The sequence below is a fragment of the Lissotriton helveticus genome, chromosome 3_2 (assembly GCF_964261635.1).
Source record: "Lissotriton helveticus chromosome 3_2, aLisHel1.1, whole genome shotgun sequence".
NCBI lineage: Eukaryota > Metazoa > Chordata > Amphibia > Caudata > Salamandridae > Lissotriton > Lissotriton helveticus.
The window spans coordinates 153,464,150-153,484,707 of NC_136062.1; the positions used below are offsets into that span (position 1 = coordinate 153,464,150).

A 20,558-nucleotide genomic window follows, 5' to 3' on the forward strand; every position below is an offset into this window, starting at 1 on the left:
TGGTTCTCGCTATAAAACAACAATGCCCTCCAAATTATTTCAAGGCCAGAGTAGATAAGGTCCAACATGCACCTCCTTGGGCAACCTGCAAAGGTAGTGAATCAATCCTGTATGCTTCTCTAACTTTTTCTTTAAAAAAAAAAATGTAACTGAAACTATTGCCTTCATAATGAAATGTCTGAAAGGATGAATCATACAGTTTTTAAAGGCTGACTGTAAAGTAAAATGTCTGCCAGAGAGAGAATGCATGGTAATACCAGTTTTGCTTGAATAAATGTAATGCTTGTTTTTATGTGAAATATGTCACTTTTTTAGTAAAGGTGTTAATTGTACTTATTTGATCTTTTTCAGGTTACAGATACGAGTTGTACTGTTTGATAAAACATACACAGACGCCTCACTGCTTGGTATGACATTTTATCCTGTTTCTAATGGGCAACGTCATTTAGCTTTATAACCCGCTGCCAAGAAAGACAAACATTGGAATGTTGGGCAGAAGACTTCTAACAGCCATTATATGCCTGGAACCACCCTATTGTTTGCAGTGGAGTTCTCAATATTCTAATGTTCTAATATAAATTAAATGTACTGACCAGTATGTTATTAATAATATATTTTTATCCTCGAAGTCCTTCCAGTTCTTTTCTACTGGTGTTGATGCAGGTAAACTGTACTAAAGTGCTGTCCAGTAAAACCGTGCTAAAGTTTAATTTACTGACACACTATCTTTTGTAAGAAAAATATAAAAGTAGCAATGATCCTTAAGGAGTTTCTAATTTCAAAATTGCTGTTTGTTAGGGATGTCCAGCATTGCTCTACAGGGAACGAATCCATGCAAGATTTGGAGGCTAACCACTGACAATGTAAATGATTACAAGTAAGAATCGTTGGGCCTGACTATCATAGCTTTTTGCAGTTGCAAGTTCAGTTTACATATAAAGCTACACTTATTTGAAGGAGTAAAGCCTTCTTTGCCAATCATTTAATGGCATTTCACCCTTGTGAAAAGATTTGCCCACACATAGATTTCCATATGAGTAAATCCTTGAAGCGCTGGGAATTGGGGGTTGAAGGGTGGCAATTAAATAAATGTTTGAGAAAGCCCAGAAACGTGTTTGTGAGTATTCACAAATTGTTTCTTAGCCTATTCCAAGCCAGCAAACAGCCAGGGTTGAATTGTTGTCAAGGGCAGGAGTAAATCTTCCAGGGTGGAACGGAGAAGAAAACCTACCCAGAGGTCAAGGGGAAGGGAAGTCAATATCTGAAATTCTGGTATGATCCGGTCCAGGTAGACCTACATTGTATACCCCATAATTAGTCTAAAGTGCTCATGTTATTGGCAAAAGTTGTTTAAACTTGAAAAATAGTGTGTTTCATAAACTGACTGTGTCAACATTTTTCCTGCTAAAACATGCATTTTACTGCCTATGCATGTTGATTTTTGGTTAGGATAATATCTAGTTTCAAATATGTAATTATTGGGTACCTCAAACTAGAAATTTTCAATCCAGATTAGCATACATGTGTTTTCATTGTCTTGAAGATTCTGTGTTTTATCATCCCTAGGAGATAAATTAATTGATTTTATCTTTAAGATTATAGTTGCATACAAGATATCCTATGCATTGGCAAGCTGATTCTCTCTTGCTACTCCTAATTAATGCAGTTAGCAGCAGTTCTGCACTCTGAATTATGAAGACAACAGCTGGTCTAAATTTTAAGAAATGCCTGCCCCCTCCAAAACACCATCAATATAGGTACTTGCTATTACTTAAAGTGCTTGAGATTCAAAGGGACCATCTGAAGGAAAATCCTATGCAGTAGGCTGGTTCAACTAAATAGGCTCTGATGAACAAAGACATGTCAGGGAGAAGGTAAAATAAATATCCCACATTAGTGTCTTGTGGAATCTGTAATCTAAGAGCTGAGTCAACAATGCCTGCTTGCTTATCGGTAATCAGTCTTCATAACTCTGAATCCAGGTCTTCCTCATTGGAGCCCTAACTGGGTGACAGTGAGTTGTCATTCTTGGGACAGACCATTCTTTTGTCCCCTTCCTCTCACACTACAGCAGTTGTAGAACCTGTCCACATCCTCTTTTGTTGTTAGGGGAAAAAGCTCCTTCCCTTTGTCTGCTGCCATCCCAGATTTAGCATGTTCAGGTTTTCAGGCAGCAAACAGGATAGGGGAATTCTTGACTGTAATGAGGAAAACCTTCACTTTGAGTAATAAAGGTTACCAGCCACCTTGAATGTTTTCTCTTGGTTGTCGAAGTCCTACTCCGTGAGAATATTCTAAGTGCAAAAAGTGTGCTGAAAACCAGTCCACCAGAACTCTTCCCCCCAGATGAGTGTATTCTACAGAAATGCAGGAGAAATTGATCCAAGAACCCCTCCGGATGATCAGAAAAAAAATCTAAATTATGGTGTCACACAACGGTGTGAGGGGTAGCTCAAGCCGCAATTCTGCAAACTTGTGCATGGACATACCCTGGTTTAATTCCATTGCCTGGCTATCCTAGTAGAGAAGCCAAGGACACCCCAGTGCAACACCTAAACTGCTGCCTTGTTAGTTAACTTGACCCATCTGCTAAGGTTTACAATGAAAATCTTTCTAAGCTTCAACCCAGTTCTAAGTGTGACTGTCAAAGACCGGAGCAGAAGGACTCTGAGTAAACTAAGTAGGTCAGTAGAGCCCTCCGCTCAGCCACGGCATTGTAGGTGACCTCCATAGGAGATGAGGGGTTCCATTAAAAACCCTAACAGAATAATGTGTCCTACTCCATGTGAAACCAGGAGCAAACTTGGAGTGGAAGCCTAGCTACGGTTCAAGCCTAGTTCCAGTTCCCTACATTAGATTCTTTCGTTTTGGTGTCATTTAAAGATAAAAATATTTCCTATTTTTATGAATTGGTGTTGGAGATTTTATTGCGTTTCTTAATTATTTACTGAATTGTTGTTTTTAAATGCTTTACATACCTGTGTCTGAAGTTAAGCCTGCCTGCTCGCAGCCAAGCTACCACGGGTTGAGCATGGGAATCATTTTCTGAGACCTATTCTGAGCCCTAGACTTTGTTAGTGGCCTTTTTGCCAGTGGTAGATGCATGCTTACCAATTCTAATAATCCATTTTCCAACAGAGTACATCAAAAGTTATGTTGGACCATCAATTCCTCATTTTGCCAGAAGATCACTGTAGTCTTCTCTCTTGTGCATCCGTTTGTAGAGCATGCAGTATACCTCCATTTAAGTACCTTCACCACCTTCTATACAACAGGGTCATTATGAAGTCTGTCTTCAGTAGCCAACGAGGAGGACATGCTAACTAGCAAGGTGTTGACTATGGAAACTCTGTATCGGTTACCTCCCAAGGGTGATGCAGACTCAGTGTTGCGCTCGCCCTGGAAGCAACGATGCCCAGTCTTATCAGTCTGCTTCTGTTCACAAGAAAGAATGTCCTTTATTTTCTTGGGGACAAGCAAATTATCAGTACCGAGTGGGGGCGGGAAAATTGTTGGACCCCAAAAAATCCTCTAGGTTACCAGAAGACTCCTCGGTATAGAATCCCAGACACTCCCTAATGTTGTGTAAGACCTCTGAAAACTGGGAACACTTAAGTAACCTGCCTTTGTAAGGTTCAGGCTCTGCCGAGTAGTCAACAAGGTACCAAAAGGCAGAGAGGTTGCAGCCTAACCTAAAATAGCTTAGAGTTAAGCAATTGACAGTGATAATTGGTGAGGTTGCCGCTTCGGAAATACAAAGAAAGATCTAGCCTGTCCCCATTTTCTGTGCACTTCTGCCCCCCCCATTCTGTTGGAATTAGCCATACACATCTGACTACATTGTGAATGCTGGATTGTCTGCTTGTGGGCAGCTTTATTATGCAGAAGCGCTTCCTTGCTTTCGAGACTGACACAATTATAAATCCAGGCTTCTTGCTTTTCAATACCCAGGCTTGCTTACAAGAAGCGTGTCATATTTCAATATATTAGTACCTAGTGAATACAGTATGTATTTTTTTTACCTTTCCCAACCTGTCCCGCTTTCCCTCCCTCCTTTTCTCTTACCTGTTTTCCACTCCTGTGCACCGATTGGATAAAGTAAACGAGCCACGAATGTTGGGGCTCTTGTTGGTCTAGATGTTAACAGCAGGGGAGGATGATGTATTGAGGCTCTTGGTTGTGGATGTGAAATAAATACACTCCTGAAAAAGATTTAGTTTGACTTCTTATCGTCATTTCATTACGTGAAATACCACTTTGTTATTGTGGCAAAGTGTTACAGGACCTGTTGGTGCGATATTCAAGAACTACTACGTCATGCACAGCCCGTTGCTTGCCATCTATGCTGGACTCTAATATCTAAAGGAAGATCAGGCGTGGGCAGGGAGTGCTCTGCGCACTGGGTGTTTTCCGGCTATGGCTGGTGGGTGGACTTACTAAGGAGCGTGTTTTGATGGTTTGGGTATGCCTTTGAGGGAGGAGACTGGAAACTGATTCCTCCTCTCGAAGTGAGTGAATTGCCAGGTATTTCAAGCCTCACTTTGGATTTTGGCAGCCATTTTGTATTATAGTGTGTTCTACGGAGTTCTCACGTTCCAGCTAAATTGGCAGCCATCTTAAGTGTTTAAGACCTCCTGAATACAGCCTTGTGAAAAATTGGCATATACAGCGACAGTTAAAAGAAAAGTTATCTTAAACACAGTCACTATGAGAGGTACAATTATAAAGAACTTACTCATTCGTATCCTCTTTTTGAAAGTAATTAAGGTGAAAACATGCAGTTACACACTTCTTTGGAATTTTTGCAAACAAAAGGTGAACCACCTATACCTTGGAAGAGATGAAAGGAGGAGTTTCAAGCGTATTTGATTGCAATTGATGTTATTAGAATAGAGAAGAATAAAATATATCCTTTTGCATTCTATTGGGTCGATGGACAGGAAGTCCTCAGATCTTTGCCTAAAATGAGGACAAAGATGAGGCAGTGAATGTATTTGATGACACTATTGAGATTAAATGCCTGTTTTAAGCATTATAGAAGTACTACACTTGAGAGATCTCATTACTACAGAAGGCAACAGAAAGAGGGGGAATCTATTGATGAATTCTTAACTGCCTTAAGATGCTCATCAAATACTTGTAATTTTGGAAACACAACAAATGAGATATGATGTGACTAATTCATGGTTTTCACACATAACAAACCTATCCATGAGCATTTATGGATTATGGGGAATCCCACCAGGGAAGAAGTGGTTGATTCTGCAAAAGCTATAGAACAATCGAAGAACTGGGTAAAATAAGTCAATTGAACCCAACAAAGTAAAAAAGAGATGTTTCTGCCTTAGATGAGAAGCATTAAAAAAATTAGATCTACAATAGTGGATGTAAGGATAACAAAACACACTGCTATAGGTGTGGTGATTCCAACCATTTTGCATCTTCAAGAAACTGTCCAGCTTCCAACAAAGAATGTAACAATGGTAGAAGAAAAGGTCACTTTTCAAAAATGTGCAGGGACATGAAAAAACAACCTAACCATTGCCTGCACAGTTGTCTGGATGCACATCTTTCAGAGAAAATGATAAAGAAGATGACATGGTCATGGGAAAAATGTAGTGTTAATGGTGCGAGTGGGAGATGATGAACCCATCGATCCACCCGTCTATAAATTACAAGTGTTGCATACAGAGTTATCTGTGATGGCAGACTCTGGTTCTTCTTTCACAATAATTTCCAAACCATACTTTGAAACTAAATTAGGAGAAAAAATGTCACCATTGTTACAACCCGATGTGGTTGCTGTCACTTTTGATGGACAACACATTGACTTTCTTGATTATTTTGTAGCCATTCCAAAACTTAAAGGAAGAGTGACTCAGCTGAAAATTTGTGGCTACAAAGAAACAAATGTGCCAGGTTGAAAAGACCTCAAGAGACTAAGCATTAAACTCGATCCTAACACAGAGGACTCTGTATTAGTTGTACAAGAGCTGCAAGCTAGTGAAAAGATAATGGCCTCTTTCCCCGTAGGATTTAGCAAAAAAATGGGAAAGTTGCAAAGCTATGAGCATGGAATTAAACTTTAGAGCGGAGCAGAACCTGCCAAACAAAAAATCAGAATGGTAACATTCAGTATTAGAAAGGAGTTACAAGATCTTTTGGATCAAATGCTAAAACTAGATTTCATCAAAGAAATCTAAACATCGAAGTGGATATCCTCTAGGGGTTTTGGTCAAGAAAAACAGCAAACTCAGATTGTGTATATACTTGAGGGCTCTTAACGAAAACAAGGTGGCTATGCATCCCTTGCAAAGATAAATGATTTGCTTTCTATGGTCAGTGGAACCACAGTGTTTTCTACCTTAGACTTACGTAGTCCTTACCACCAAATAAACGTGGTGGAAAAGTTGAAGCATTTGACAGGTTTCATCACATCTTGTGGTGTGTATCAGTTCAAAAAGATTCCATTCAGACTGGCATCAGCACCTTCAATTTTCCAAAGAGCCATGCGTCACATGTTTAGGGACACATACACACCACACCATTCAGCGCCATGCCACTCCAATCTATGCCAAAACACAACACGCCACTTCACTCTATACCCCTCCTATCCACATTACTTACCCCACTCCTGTCTATCCCACTCTACTTCAAAGTACCCCAATCTAATCCACTCCCCTTCACTACTATCTACCCCACTCCACCCTCCCTATTCCAATCCATTATGATACCATCTACCCACTCTTCTCTACCCCACCCAATCTATCCCACTCCAGTTCACTCTAATCTACCACTTGTCATTCAAATCTACCCCACTCATGTCCAATCTTGAATTCACACCAATTTATCCAGCTCCATTCCACCCCACTTCGGTCTACCCCACTCCATTCTACTCTGCCCCATTCTTCTTCACACTAATCTACCACAAGCCATTTAAATCTACCCCAATGCACATAAACAATGTGTGCAAATGTCATCACCTTGTGTATTGATGTGTTTTGATCGTCTTGAAATATATTTCCACCGCACTACAGAATTACCAAAGAAAGTGTTTCATTTGAACTATTCTGATATATTATGAAACATTAGCACAGTTCATTTTATTTTTGTTGTGTGCTAGAAAAAAAACCATCCTACATGCTCTTGTCTTACATCGATACTCAACAGGATTGCAACCTTAATTCTCCCACTTTAATGTCAGAGAAAGAAAAGTAAACACTAAACTCCCTCAGTAAGACAGCTTGACATATTACCTCTTTCTTTGAATGCTGAAAAAATGTGACAAGATAAGAAAAAAATTTAAAGGCATTTCCTAAGGAGCTCAGACTTGTTTTTGTCACCTGCGCTCCTTCTCCATCTGCATCACCCATACTCCCTGCACCCGCTGTAGAAACAGTAAAGGACGCTTCCTCTCCTACCTCGCTGCAAAGTCCAGGAACAAACTCCCACTTCACCTCTGGACCTCATCCTATCTCTTTGAATTCTGAAAAGGACCTGGCTATAAAATTGAGCCTCTCTGCAGATGCACTCTCAGTCCTTGGATACCTTCACGGGTGATTAGCCACGCTATACAAATACAGATTGGTTTGATTAACTCTATTCCAATCTACCCCACTCCACTCCAACCCAAACTACCCAACTCCAATCTACCCCATCCAATCCACCCCATCCAACTACCTGATTCCAATCTACCCCACTCCAAACTACCCCAGTCTACCTTTACTCCACTTTGCCCTACTTTAAACAACTCAATCTACCCTTCTTAAGTCTACCACACTCCACTACAGTCTACCGACTCATTCCAATCTACACCAATATATCCAACTCCACTCTACCTGATTCTACCCCGATATAGCCTACTCCTATCTACCCAATCCAATCTGCTCCACACTAATCTACCCCAATCTGCTCCACTCCAATCTACTTAAATGCAGTCTACACCACTCCACCCCAATCTATCGCACTACTCTAAACAACCCCCCACACCAATCTACCCCCCTCTAATCTACCTCACTCCATTCTACCTAAATCTACCCCCTCCCATTATCCCACTCCACCCTACTTCAGTCTACCCACTCCACTCTACCTCAATCCACTACACTATGATCCAACTACCCCAGCCCAGACCAATCTACCCCACACCTGTCTACCCCAGTCCACTAACCCAATCTTCCCCACTCCAATATACCACACTAATCTTCTCCACTCAAACCAAATCTATGCTACTCTGCTCTAATATACCCCAGATTACCCTACTCCAGTCTACCCCAACGCAACACATTCCAATCTATCCGACTTCACTCCAGTATACCACCCTACTTCGCTCCTGTCCAATTTACCTCACTCCACTACAAACTCCAGTGCAATCTATCCAACTCCTCTCCAGTCTAATCTACTCCACTCTAATCTACCCCACTCCACAAGTCTACCCCACTCTAGTGTACCCCACTACTCTTCCCCACTCCACTGCAATCTACCACACCTCCAAACCACCCAATATACTCCACTCCAATTTACCCGACTCCATTCTACCACACTCCACTCCAGTGTACCACACTCCTCAAATCTACCCCACTCCAATCTAACTCACAGTACTGCACTCCAATCTACCTCACCCCATTCTACCACATTCCAAAATACCCCAATAAAGCACACACCATTCCAGTCTACTCTAATATAATCCACCCATCTACCCCACCACCTCAATCTACCTAACTCTGCTCCAGTTTACCCCCACTACACTCTACCCCAATCCACCACACTCCACTCTTCCCCAATCTACCCAACTCCACTGAAGTCTACCCCCACTCCACCCTTCCCCAATCTACCCCTCTCCAATTTACCTTACTTCACCCCACTCCAATCTACTCCACTTACACCACTGCTATCTACCCCAATTACCCCACTGCAATCTACCCCAATCCACCCCACTCCACTCTACCCCAACCCACGCCACTAACTTTTAGCCATACTGATCCGCAGCCACTGTGGTATAACGTCTCAAACACCTTGCCAAAGCCAATAGCTCTTGCATGGGTGACACCTATTGGCTTGGCCTAAGCGTGTTCCTGCTTACTTTCATTGGTAATCAAAATACCGAGATAGCTAAGGAGTAATCCTCTGTACTACCATTTAGTTTCCTTACAATAACCAGATCATTGCCCACCTCTCAGGTTTGGCTGTAAACAACACTTATTAGAGAATATGTATTGAATAAGTGAAGCAACAACTTAGTCCAGTCCACTTTCAAAATTCTTTAGTGTAGAGTCCACAATCAGTAAATAGCAGTATTTCCAGCCAGTGTAACTTTAAAAAGGTTCTTTATTTGTAATATCTTCATTAAAACCAGACAGCGCGTTTCGCTCACCCAGGAACTTCCTCAGGGCTTACATTAATGGTCATGAACGTATAAGAAAATAGCTGACATCCATTGTCTATTGAGGATCAATGATCAAGAAAACAGCACCTTCTTCAATGGGTTGTGTTGCCGTGTCCGACAAGCGGTACGCAGACTATAGCACAACACCATGAAGAATGTAAGGCTGTGCTGTTTTCTCTATCCTGAATCTTCAATGGACAATGGATTGGAGGTATTTTTCTTATATGTTCATGACATGTACTATAAGCCCTTAGGATGGTACTGCGTGAACGAAACTCGTTGGCTGGTTTTAATTATGTATTAAGAACCTTTTGAAAGTGACATCTGCTATAAATACTGCTATTTACTGATTGTGGGACTCTACACTAAAGTGTTTTGAAAGCGGATTTGATTAATTGGTTGCCTTTCTTATGTCATACTTACTTGGTGCTTGATTTCAGTTTGTTTCTTTCGGAATACCAGGTGCGATCTATACAAATTACATGTTGCTGACTACCTGCTAAATGAAGAATGTTGTCTGCTTTCCCAAATGGACAGCTTTTTACATTCACCCTTGGGTTTTACACCTCTTTTCCTCCTTAAACTGCAAGCAGTTATGAAATGCAAAAATAGGAAATATGGAACAACACTTAAACATTTTTTTAAACTATGGTGAAAAATAGTTGGGGGGTTTTCTGCCTGCTCTTGAAAGCTGGAGTTCTCTTAGCACGCAAAACCTTTCATGATGACATTTTTTTTTAAAAACACACATTTTCATGCTCACCTTTTTGTCCCCTTCCGCCTACTCCTCTCCTCCTCCCTCCAAAAAGGCCCAAAAGTTTGCTACATGTTAGCTCTTTTTGCGGTTCCCTCATATGTCGGAGGAATCCACAAACTCTGGATAACTTTTTTTTTTTTTTTTTTTTTTTTTTTCCCGAGCTTGAGGGTGTAAAAAAGGACACACATTTTGTCTGAGGTGTGCCCTGGCACTGACTGCATTACCTGTTTAAACTGGTGCCAGCAAAACTACCTCTCCTCCATCCCTTTTGGTGATGACCGCATTAAGCAGGTTCTCATGGAGGACATTTTGCTGCTGCATGTGCACACCAAGTGCACTCAAGCAGGTGGGCCGGATTGGCTGCATGACTGGTCCCCTGGTAGCTTTTCATGTGAGGGTGGAGGCAGGGTCCCAGAGGAGAGGGGGAATTTCTGGTCGGCACTACGAGGTCTGAATAGAGGGCTTTAATTCTCTGCTTAGTTATGCAATTGGTGCTCAGCGATGCCAGTAATTACATTCAGTTTGCACATGATGTGGGGGGGAAGTGTGGGGGGAGGGTTGTTGGTTAGGGTGACCCGCCAACTGTTACTGGGTAACATTTGAATAATAAGTAAGTGGGCATCTTGGATCATTATTGTTACAACAATCTGAGCTTAATAAGGGAAAGCAGATCATCAAGGCTAACTGGTGAAGGAAGACAAAACACATGCCACTAAAAACATTCTTACACCCCTTACATCTAGTAGTGTCGCCTACTCACAACAATGTTACAACCGCCGGGATAGCAGTCCTATCATTGGTGTGCACTTCTTTCATGCGTCTCTCCTATGCCAAGGCCCATTCCTTCATGTCCCACATCCAAGCCGAGTAAGTAGTGGCTCAAGGTGGTATTCAGTGTATGGCTTTTCTGCATTTCCCCACGAGGAGACCCCGGGAAGCAACTTTGTATTAAGTTTCTCCTGTTTTGGGTTTTAGGATAAGGCCTAATAGACAATGCTTCTTCTGGATCTCAAATGTAGTGTGCGGTGCCTGTCCTAAACTTGCAAGTTCCTTTCCCCCAGTAATGCAGAACAGAGGTACAAAGAGTTAAAGTGATTTTCCCCAAATCGCACTGTTTATTGTCAAGTGCTGAACTTGAGATTAGAGTTCTAAATTCAGCACTTCCAAATTCCTGTTGCAGTGTGTGCCTCCTTATAGTTGCTTTGAGTTTTTAGACGTCTGATGTAACCGGCACACAAGGGAATTCAGTGATTCAACAACACCACGTTTGAATATTATAAAATCAGATAGGTTAAAACGTGATTCAGAGGATCGACGTCTTGCAGTTTCTAAACAAATTCCCAGGATACCTCAAAAAGTATTTGAGTATCGTGTCAGCCAAGGTTTTTACTTCATCCAGTGGCAAATGTGCAGACTGACTTTAATCCAACTAGTACACCATGAACAAGACACCAAGACAGCCACAAGGTCATATTTCTAAAAGCTGATTATCTAATAGAGACTACTAGCCGCAGATTCCTTGACATAGAATTATCCCCAGGTGTGAGACTGGATCCGGAAACTTTTTGCCACAGCATCCCTGCGCGCCGGGGGCAAGGGGGCACCCCGCGACTCCACCCAGGCATCGTCCGCGTATGTGACGTCAGCGAGGTCACATAAGCCCCACCCCAGCGCGCCTACGTCAGTTTTTTATTTTTCCGCGTGCAACTTGTATCCGGTCATGTTCGGGCCTGTTGGGGGCACCTTTTTTCTTTCTCATTGTCTAATTTCTTTGGTGGAACTGTGTGCGAATGCCTTCGGGCTTCAAGACTTGCACGTTGTGTGGGCGTCTTATGTCGGCGACGGACCCTCACCTCATTTGTATGTGATGCTTAGGAGAGGATCACAGCACCACTGATTGTGAGGCGTGCCAACAGTTGAATCCGTAGTCGCGGCGGGAGTGCCAGATGAAACTGCTCTCAGCGCGTCTCTCAAGGTCGGCTTCCACGCCTCGTTCAGACTCGGCAGACAGCTTCAGACATGGCCGTTGTCGTCGTCCTCGCCTTTCTCCGATGTCGCGAGAGCATCGCTCCCCGGTGGGTAAGTGTCGCAGTTTGTCCCCACGGACCGTTGTTCAGCCTGCCGGGGGCGTGGACTCTCCTCCTACTTCCTCATCTGGGGCGTCAGTGGATCCCTTGCATTGCACGGGGCCCTCCACGGCGGCGGCTCCAGCCCCAGCTGGTTCGGATCCAGGCTTGGAAGATGTGGTGCTGTTGGGGTGCGGCACTTCGGGGGTACCTCCTTTAGACCACGGCGCCTCTGCCTCGCCGCAAACTCCTGCGGGAGTACCTGTGGTGTCGCAGGAGGTCGCAGGGGCTCGGGTCGCATCCCCGAGGGCAGGCATAGGCCTCGTCCACGGCTGAGCTGACGCCGCCATGGCGCCAGCTCCTGCTGGTCCGGGCGGCGCCACTGGGGTCGGTGGACACTCTTCGTCCCGCTCTGGTTTTAGGCTGGATAGGGTCCCCTCGTCCTACTCTGGGCCTTTGTCGCCCCACCACGAAGGCGGCTGCCTTGTCAGAGGTTGAGTCGGCTCTGGCGGCGCCGCATGGATCACCAGGCCACCTCCATCGCATGCTGGACCGAGGCTGGCGGAGGGCTTCTTGTCACTCCCCTGGTCCGTCTCGTTCCTCCACGCAGGCGGCTGCCTTGGTGGAGGTCAGGTTGGCTCGATCCGGCGCCGCCCCTTGGCCACTTCGTATCTGGCCCCGCTCCGGTCCCCAGCGCGGTGTGGCTTCAAGCAGCCCTCTCTGGCGTCTCCCTGGGCGCCGGATGGTGTCGACGTCCTGCCTCGGGTGGCGGACTCGACGGCTCCGCACAGGGGTTGTGCCGCGGATTTGTCTTCGGACGCTCCCTCTTCTCCGGAGGTTGAGTGCATTTTGGTGTCATCCTCCCCGGAAACAGGCCGCCGCGTGGTGTCTGTTTCACAAGCATCATCGAAGGGCGGCTCGCCGCCATTTTCGAGGCCGAAGTGTTCGTCGGAGGAGCGGCAGGTCTCCCATTCTTCGGGTCCTTCTGACTTCCAGGTCTGGCCTTTGCCCGCCCCACTTGGCTTCGGGGCAGGCCGCCTTAGTTTGCAGCCGTCGCCCAAGGAGGAGCTGCTTTCTCCACTGCGGAGCCCTACGGAGGCATGTGCAGCCTTCGCTCACGCGGTATCCACAGCTGTGGGCATTTTGCGCAAGGGTGACACGATTGCTCACTTCCCGGCGGACCATCTCTTGGCGGTTCTCCACCAGGGCTCTGGTGGGAGGGATATTGTGCTTCCCTTTGGGGGTTCGCTCCTTTCTTCCCTGATGGGGGCTTGGAATCGCCCCGCCTCAGGGGATCTGGTGCCTCAACACCTTCTGCAACGGCACCTCTCGGCGCCACGTGATCCGGCGTGTCTTTACCTGCACTCCTCTGCCTCCCGTCCACTTTTACGGACTGCTTTTCCCTCCCTGTCGACACTTTTGACTCCGCCATCCCGGGAGACTCTTTGGGGCACAACATGTTCTATCGACCTGTGGGCCCTTAACACCTTATGTGTGTTGGCTAGGGTCTCCTCTTGTATGTGGCACTCGATGGAGTTTTTGGGATCCGCAGCTTCCCAAGAGACTGTTCAGGTGGATTTACTGCACCATGCGTTGGATGGCCGGGAGCTAGCGGCGTATATTCTCTGCTCCGCTCTGCACATCTCGGAGGTGCTGGGCCGGGCCATGGCTTCCTCAGTTGCCCTCAGTCTCCATGCTTGGCTTCAGGACGGTGTGTTCACTGAAAATATTCGGGAGCGGCTGATTGATCTTCTGTTCAATGACAGCCTGTTATTCCATGCCCCGGCTGACTCCGCCATCCAAAGGTTCCTGGCAGGGCTCCGTCTTCCTCCTCCTCCGCCTTATCCTCTTCCTTCCCCTTATCCTCCTCCTCTTCCTTCCCCTCCTCAGTGACTGCTGAGTTGAGCTGGTTCTGGGCCCTTTTTTTGGTTGCCCTTGCTGTGAGGTGTGTTATATGGTCACTTGAGTCCTCCTTGCCGGGACTGTGGCTTTGTTGGCTGCTGGACGGCCCTTTGTTGACTGTGTGTTATCTGCTTGAGTTATCTGCACAGAATTTGCCCTGAGATTAGGCCTTCTGTTTTTCTTTTGAGCTGCTTGACAAGCCTTCCGCAGGGTTTTTTCTCGTGACTCTTTTGTTTTTTCCTCTGCTGCGGAAGTTCCTTCCAAAGAGGGTACCATGACTTGCCTTATCCCATGTGGGGTAGTGGTAGTGGTAGCTGTTATATAGCTTGAGCTCTGCTAGGGAGTTCTGGTCACCTCCGGGCTTCTGCTTTACATGGCATTTATGTATGTTGCTGATGCCTCTTTAGGCCGTGTGAGCGGACCCCTCGTGGTTGTGTACATTTCCTCTCCTTCAGCCTCCTGTCCTGGAGGCTGGGGATGGTTCTGTGTTTCTCCCTTTGTCAGGCGTAGCCTGCCCGGTCTTCCTGGGGCCCCGGGCTGTTCTTCCTGTTTCTGGCGGCTTATTGCTGCGTGCGCCTCTGTCTGGTCGTTTGCCTTCCGTCTATGGTGTGCTTGCCTTCTGTCTATGGTGTGCTTGCCTTTTGTCTATGGTGTGCTTGCCTTCTTTTCCCTCATTTCCTTGGGCCCTCTGGGCTTTTATTCTTCCTCTTCCTTTCCCTGGAATTGGATAGAAACTCAGTTGCCTTGTAGGGGCGTGGGGTGCATTGGTCTTCCTGGCCTTGCCTTTGGTTCCTCTGCTAAGGGTGAACGGGATTCTTCTGAATTCTTCTAAACTCTTCTAAACTCTCTCTTCTTCCCACATCCCTCTTGGGGTCGGTGGTGTTCTGCTTGTGGGGGTTTCCCCCTCCCCTCCGTGCCTGGGAGGGTGGGGCTCTTCGCCCTGTCGATGGAATTAGTCCCCTGTGGGCCTTCTGTTGTGTCCAGGTTGGTGGGGTCCTTCCGCAGACCCTCCTTCCCCATGGGTATGGCTAGGGTATCTATTCTACGTTAAGGAATCTGCGGCTAGTTGTCTCTATCAGATGTACGAGTTACTTACCTTCGGTAACGATGTATCTGGTAGAGACGATTCTAGCTGAAAATTCCTTCACGGCCCGCCCTTCCTCCCCGTTCTACCAGGACCCTTGGGTTGGTCTTTGGTACTCTCCTCCCGGTGGGGGGCTGTGTCTCCTGTGAGTGCCTTCTTTTGCTCTTGACGGGTGGCTCCGTCTTGTTGCGGTTCATTCCTCCTCTTTGATTCTTGGAGGATGGGGTTACGGTGCTCCTGTGCCCCGCTGCTCTGGCTACTCCAGGTTTTGGGGGGTTTGTCTTCGATCTCTATCCTTCCCTTCCCTCCCCTCTCTTCCCTTCCTCTTGCTGCTGGGGATCCTGGCCCCTCTGCTAACCTCTAACTAAGGGTAATCTGGCCATGTCTTGCCCTTGTTCCCTGAGGGGGTGGTTGCCCTCTATGTTGGGGTGGCTTGGAGGTTTGTTGTTTCTGTCTGCCTTGGGACTGGCTCCCCTTCCTTGTTTCTGGACCGGGGTGGTAGGCCTGCTACATGTGTCGTGACTTTTTACGCATGTTCCTTGCCTCTGGGGCATGGTGGGGGAGGCTGTTTACCCCCTGGCAGGGTGGCTGCTCAGGGCTCTGCTCTGTTCTTTCTTCTGCCTCTGCCTTTGGACACTGCAGTGTGGTACTGTTCTCTATGGTGTCGCTTGTCTCCATTTCCCTTTTTCTACTCTTTCGCACACTGTTCCCATGCACCCACAGTATTTTGTCTGGTGGCTCCGCTTTGTGGTGCGGAAAAGTTCTCCAGAGAAAACTGACGTAGGCCCACCGGGGTGGGGCTTATGTGACCTCGCTGACGTCACATACGCGGACGACGCCTGGGCGGAGTCGCGTGGAGCCTCCCTGCCCCCGGCAGGCAGGGATGCTGTGGCAAAAAGTTTCCGGATCCAGTCTCACGCCTGGGGATAGTTCTACGTCGAGGAATTTGTGTCTAGAATCGTCTCTACCAGATACATCTTTACGGAAGGTAAGTAACTCGTACATTAGTTTACTATTGAAGTTTCTCTTTGTCATTTTAGTAATTGTGGTTTAAGAATCCTGTCTTAATATTTAATAAGCAGAGGGTGGTTCGTGTCGCCCTATGCAGTAGCACTCATAAAGTTTAAGACATTTTCTTTTGTTCTTGTGTTATATAGATTCACTGCCTGACAGCCCCTGAAGTTAGCTCCGCGTGGAATAGCGCCAGAGAGCTTGAGAACCAGTACTCGCAGGAAATGTAAGCATGCCAGTCATTTTGTCAAGTTCCAGTTTTTTTTTCTGTTGCAAGTCATTCTCTGGTTTTCGGTCCGATAACCTCCAAGCGTGCTGTCAGTTGCACAAAAAGACCTATCAAGCGATTGATATACTCTGCGGAACATTTTTTGAAAACTGACTGATTCGACAATAGACCTCTTGTTCAATTAAAGTTCATTTCCTAGATCGGCACGCACCCCTCCAAATTGCCCAGTTGATCAAACTCTGCTTTCTTCTGTTGCAAAAAGTAGAAATGCCGTGGCGGTGCATTTTTTTTTTATTATTGAATTCCTTAGTTACAAACTTTTATATTCAAGATTTGTTTGTTTTCGAAACTGGTTTCTAAGAATTCAGCAAAACAAGTTCCATACAATATACATTAGTTCATCATCCGGGTTAAACATTTCGCATGAGGTTCAAATGTAAAGAATTAGTTAAACAATATTTAAAAAAATGTATATACCTTCTGCGGGCCGCAGCGGCGTTGAGGGCATAATGAAGATGGAGCCCCTCATCAATAATAGAGAATCTTTGCATTTGCTACATCCACTTTACTACATTTTGATTCCTTTAACTTCCGGCAGAAGAACAACACATGCTTTGTATCTTGTGCAGCTTTTTTTGCTATACAAAAACACGTAATCATTCCTGAATCGCCCGCCAGCTTCCAGTATTAATTTGAAACGCAAACCCACCAGAACGCATGTTCTGCTAAACATTTTGCATAGGTTTGCTTACGTTTCAGTGCACCAGTGTCGCAAGCTAGTTCAGGACTCCATATTTATGTACGATCTGCCATATACATTGAGTACCCAAGCTGAGACACCAGTTTAGAAACCATTCTTTGGAACAGGCGCGCAACAACCATTGGGCAGAAAGGGCTAATTATGTGGCAAAATGCCTCACATTTTGTGATAGCATTACTAAATTAATTTGTAGTTTTTACACTTGTCAACACTGTCTAAGCATTGGTTGCATCTCATTAATAACGGTTTAAAACCCAAATGCAGAACTAAGCAACAGAAAGGTGACCAGTCACCATTTGCAAAGATCCTTCCACTGTATGGCAACACGTCGCTGCGTTTTTAGTACCTTTTGAACCATTTAAGCTAAAAAAAAAAAAAATCTGTTAAAATCCACAGATTTTGAGGCAGATTATAGTTTGTGGCAAATGCAGCAAATATACAACTGTGCTTAAAACACAACAGCCTTACAGTTGCATAACTCCAGTGGCCCTGGATATATACTGTATTAACTGCTTGGACCTTGTATTTCAAACAATAATAACTATGAGCTTTTGTTGAGTTCCAAGTTTTTTTTAACCAGACGTTATTTAAAAATATCTGCTATTTACGTGGCCAGGTGGCAATCCTATGGGAAGTTACAGCATGGAGGGAAAAATGGATGAAAGTGGGGCAGTGCCACTGAGCAAAAGTAACTAACAGGCTACGTGAGTAAGGAAGGAAGCAGGGGGTAAGGTGAGTGTACGAGGGAAATACTCAGTGAGAAAAAGTAATGCTCAGAAAGAAAGAGGAAGGGAAGACATGCGTGGAAGATTACAGAACATGCAAGAGAAGGTAAGAGACAGGGGAGAGGTAAGAGACAGGGGAGAGAGACAAGGGGGAGCTGACAGTTGAAGATTAGGGCATGGAAGCAAGTGGTGAACTGCAACTGCTGACATATTGAATCTATATTGCTCAATATAAAGCATACTCATGCATCGATGAGAAGAAACTGGCAGTTTTAGTGTCAGAAGCACAACTATACCGGGGACTGCCATAGCGCCGTGAGGGGAACGGCAGGCTGACTACACTTCCCAGCAGCAACACCTGGGGGCCGGCGCACCTGACACGCCGGCAGCGCGCCAGGAGGCGCTTCAAGAGCACTGCCCTCCACGAGGCCAGCGGGGGAGCACAACTATACCGGGGACTGCCATAGCGCCGTGAGGGGAACGGCAGGCTGACTACACTTCCCAGCAGCAACACCTGGGGGCCGGCGCACCTGACACGCCGGCAGCGCGCCAGGAGGTGCTTCAAGAGCACTGCCCTCCACGAGGCCAGCGGGGGAGCACAACTATACCGGGGACTGCCATAGCGCCGTGAGGGGAACGGCAGGCTGACTACACTTCCCAGCAGCAACACCTGGGGGCCGGCGCACCTGACACGCCGGCAGCGCGCCAGGAGGCGCTTCAAGAGCACTGCCCTCCACGAGGCCAGCGGGGGAGCACAACTATACCGGGGACTGCCATAGCGCCGTGAGGGGAACGGCAGGCTGACTACACTTCCCAGCAGCAACACCTGGGGGCCGGAGCACCTGACACGCCGGCAGCGCGCCAGGAGGCGCTTCAAGAGCACTGCCCTCCACGAGGCCAGCGGGGGAGCACAACTATACCGGGGACTGCCATAGCGCCGTGAGGGGAACGGCAGGCTGACTACACTTCCCAGCAGCAACACCTGGGGGCCGGCGCACCTGACACGCCGGCAGCGCGCCAGGAGGCGCTTCAAGAGCACTGCTCTCCTCTCGCCCCGCGAGTCGCGCGCGGGAGCGCCCAGGTTAAGCCCGGGACAAGGGCGGGCCCTCTGTGGCCCTCAGAGGCCAGAGGAGGACGGGCCGGGCAACCCCACTTGCTCTCATCAATAGAGGAGGTACAGAGACTTTACATCTTTATAATCATAATTGCTGTTGAACTGTTACTGTTGTTTCCGGGGTGTCTAAGGTTTTGCTTCCAAAACCAACATGTCCTTCTGGGAAGAGCTGAATGCCCTATGTGGCACAAATTATGCCCCGGACGTATCAACCCCCCCCATAGCGGCCAGAGTCACTGATCAAACAATCTGTACGCCCCTGGATGTACTTTCATCTCCTGAGTCAATCCCTTCTCAAGCTAACATTGTTCAAATGTGCTGTAGCCCCTTATTATCTCCCCCCAATCTAACCTCATGAGCCTCGGATAAGGCTGGGACACGAACTAACGATATTGCATCCCCACTCCAATCGACCCTATTAGCTCAAATCGAGCGATTGCTAAACGCTGTCTTATCACCGCTGGTTGCAAAAATGAATGAGTTGGGGGATAGGCTGATCAGGATTGAAAATATTGTAACAAGGTCCCATCTACCAACTGAAAATACTACCACATCCATATGCTCTACTGTCACTAACATTTATGAAAAGCCGATGAACAATGTTCCCAGGAAAGTTCAAACCTCTGTCTCCCCCACCAAAACCCGCATACCAAGTGGTCGTAATGCTACTTTTAATCCCGGACATACCCCTCACAGAGTACCTAGGATTTCTCGAGAAAGTAGGCACCGAATTGATTTACCCCCTGAAGCTGCCCCATTTGTCACTGTTCTCTCTGGGGTCCCTGTACTCAGCCCAGGCAAACGTGAAGGACATCAGGACCTGCTGAATAAAGCCATCTTCTGGCTCAATAACAACAGACCGTTACCATCCGCCCTAGATGGCGGGATCCTGAGCGTCAGGAGGGTGGGGTGGCTAGGTTTGCTGCCCAAGGACATCCCGGGGGACCTGGTTCTAATAAAATTTAAACACAGGAATATTGCCACTTACTTACGATCTACCCAGGCCACAGTTGGAGACGGGCCTATCTGTATCTGGGACCTGTATGATTTTTACCCTGGCCCCCGAGCACCAAACCTTAATATCCGGTGAAAAAGGGCACTCTGTGTATTTGGGTTATTACTTTGAACAGTCGATTTGTTATAATATTTTAGTTTGTTTTAAATAGTTACTTTTCTTTTAATTTTGTAATGAAATGTTGTTATTTTTGTTTGTATGTATTTTTCTCTGTTGCTTTTATGGTTTTAAACTCAAACCGAATAAAGCCTATTTGATTAGTATCAGAAGCCGAAGCAAACCTGAAAACGAGATTTGAGGCTCAAAAAGCACTTTCAGAACATGCAAGACAGAATCTCATTCTTTGAATACTGGGCCGAAGATGCAGAAGGAAAAGTTATGACGAGCAACATTCAGATAGGGGGCCTCACTGAACGAACTAAGAGCTTTAGCAGTGTTTGTTTTTTGGAAGGTTTACTTAGTACAACACTTGCATCCTATTTCCAGGCACAATTCTTCTCAGTTGAACAGGCA

At 46.2% G+C, this 20,558-nt stretch overlaps 1 protein-coding gene across 1 annotated transcript in view; it reads left to right on the plus strand.

The window, feature by feature from the left end:
• Nucleotides 1-20,558, plus strand: part of KTI12 (KTI12 chromatin associated homolog) — a 568,623-nt gene that overhangs the window by 446,430 nt on the left and 101,635 nt on the right. Inside the window, exons 4-5 of the mRNA XM_078684944.1 lie at nucleotides 352-407; nucleotides 16,349-16,428. Coding sequence (XP_078541070.1) covers nucleotides 352-407; nucleotides 16,349-16,428 — 136 coding nt within the window. The remainder of the gene's footprint in view (nucleotides 1-351; nucleotides 408-16,348; nucleotides 16,429-20,558) is intronic.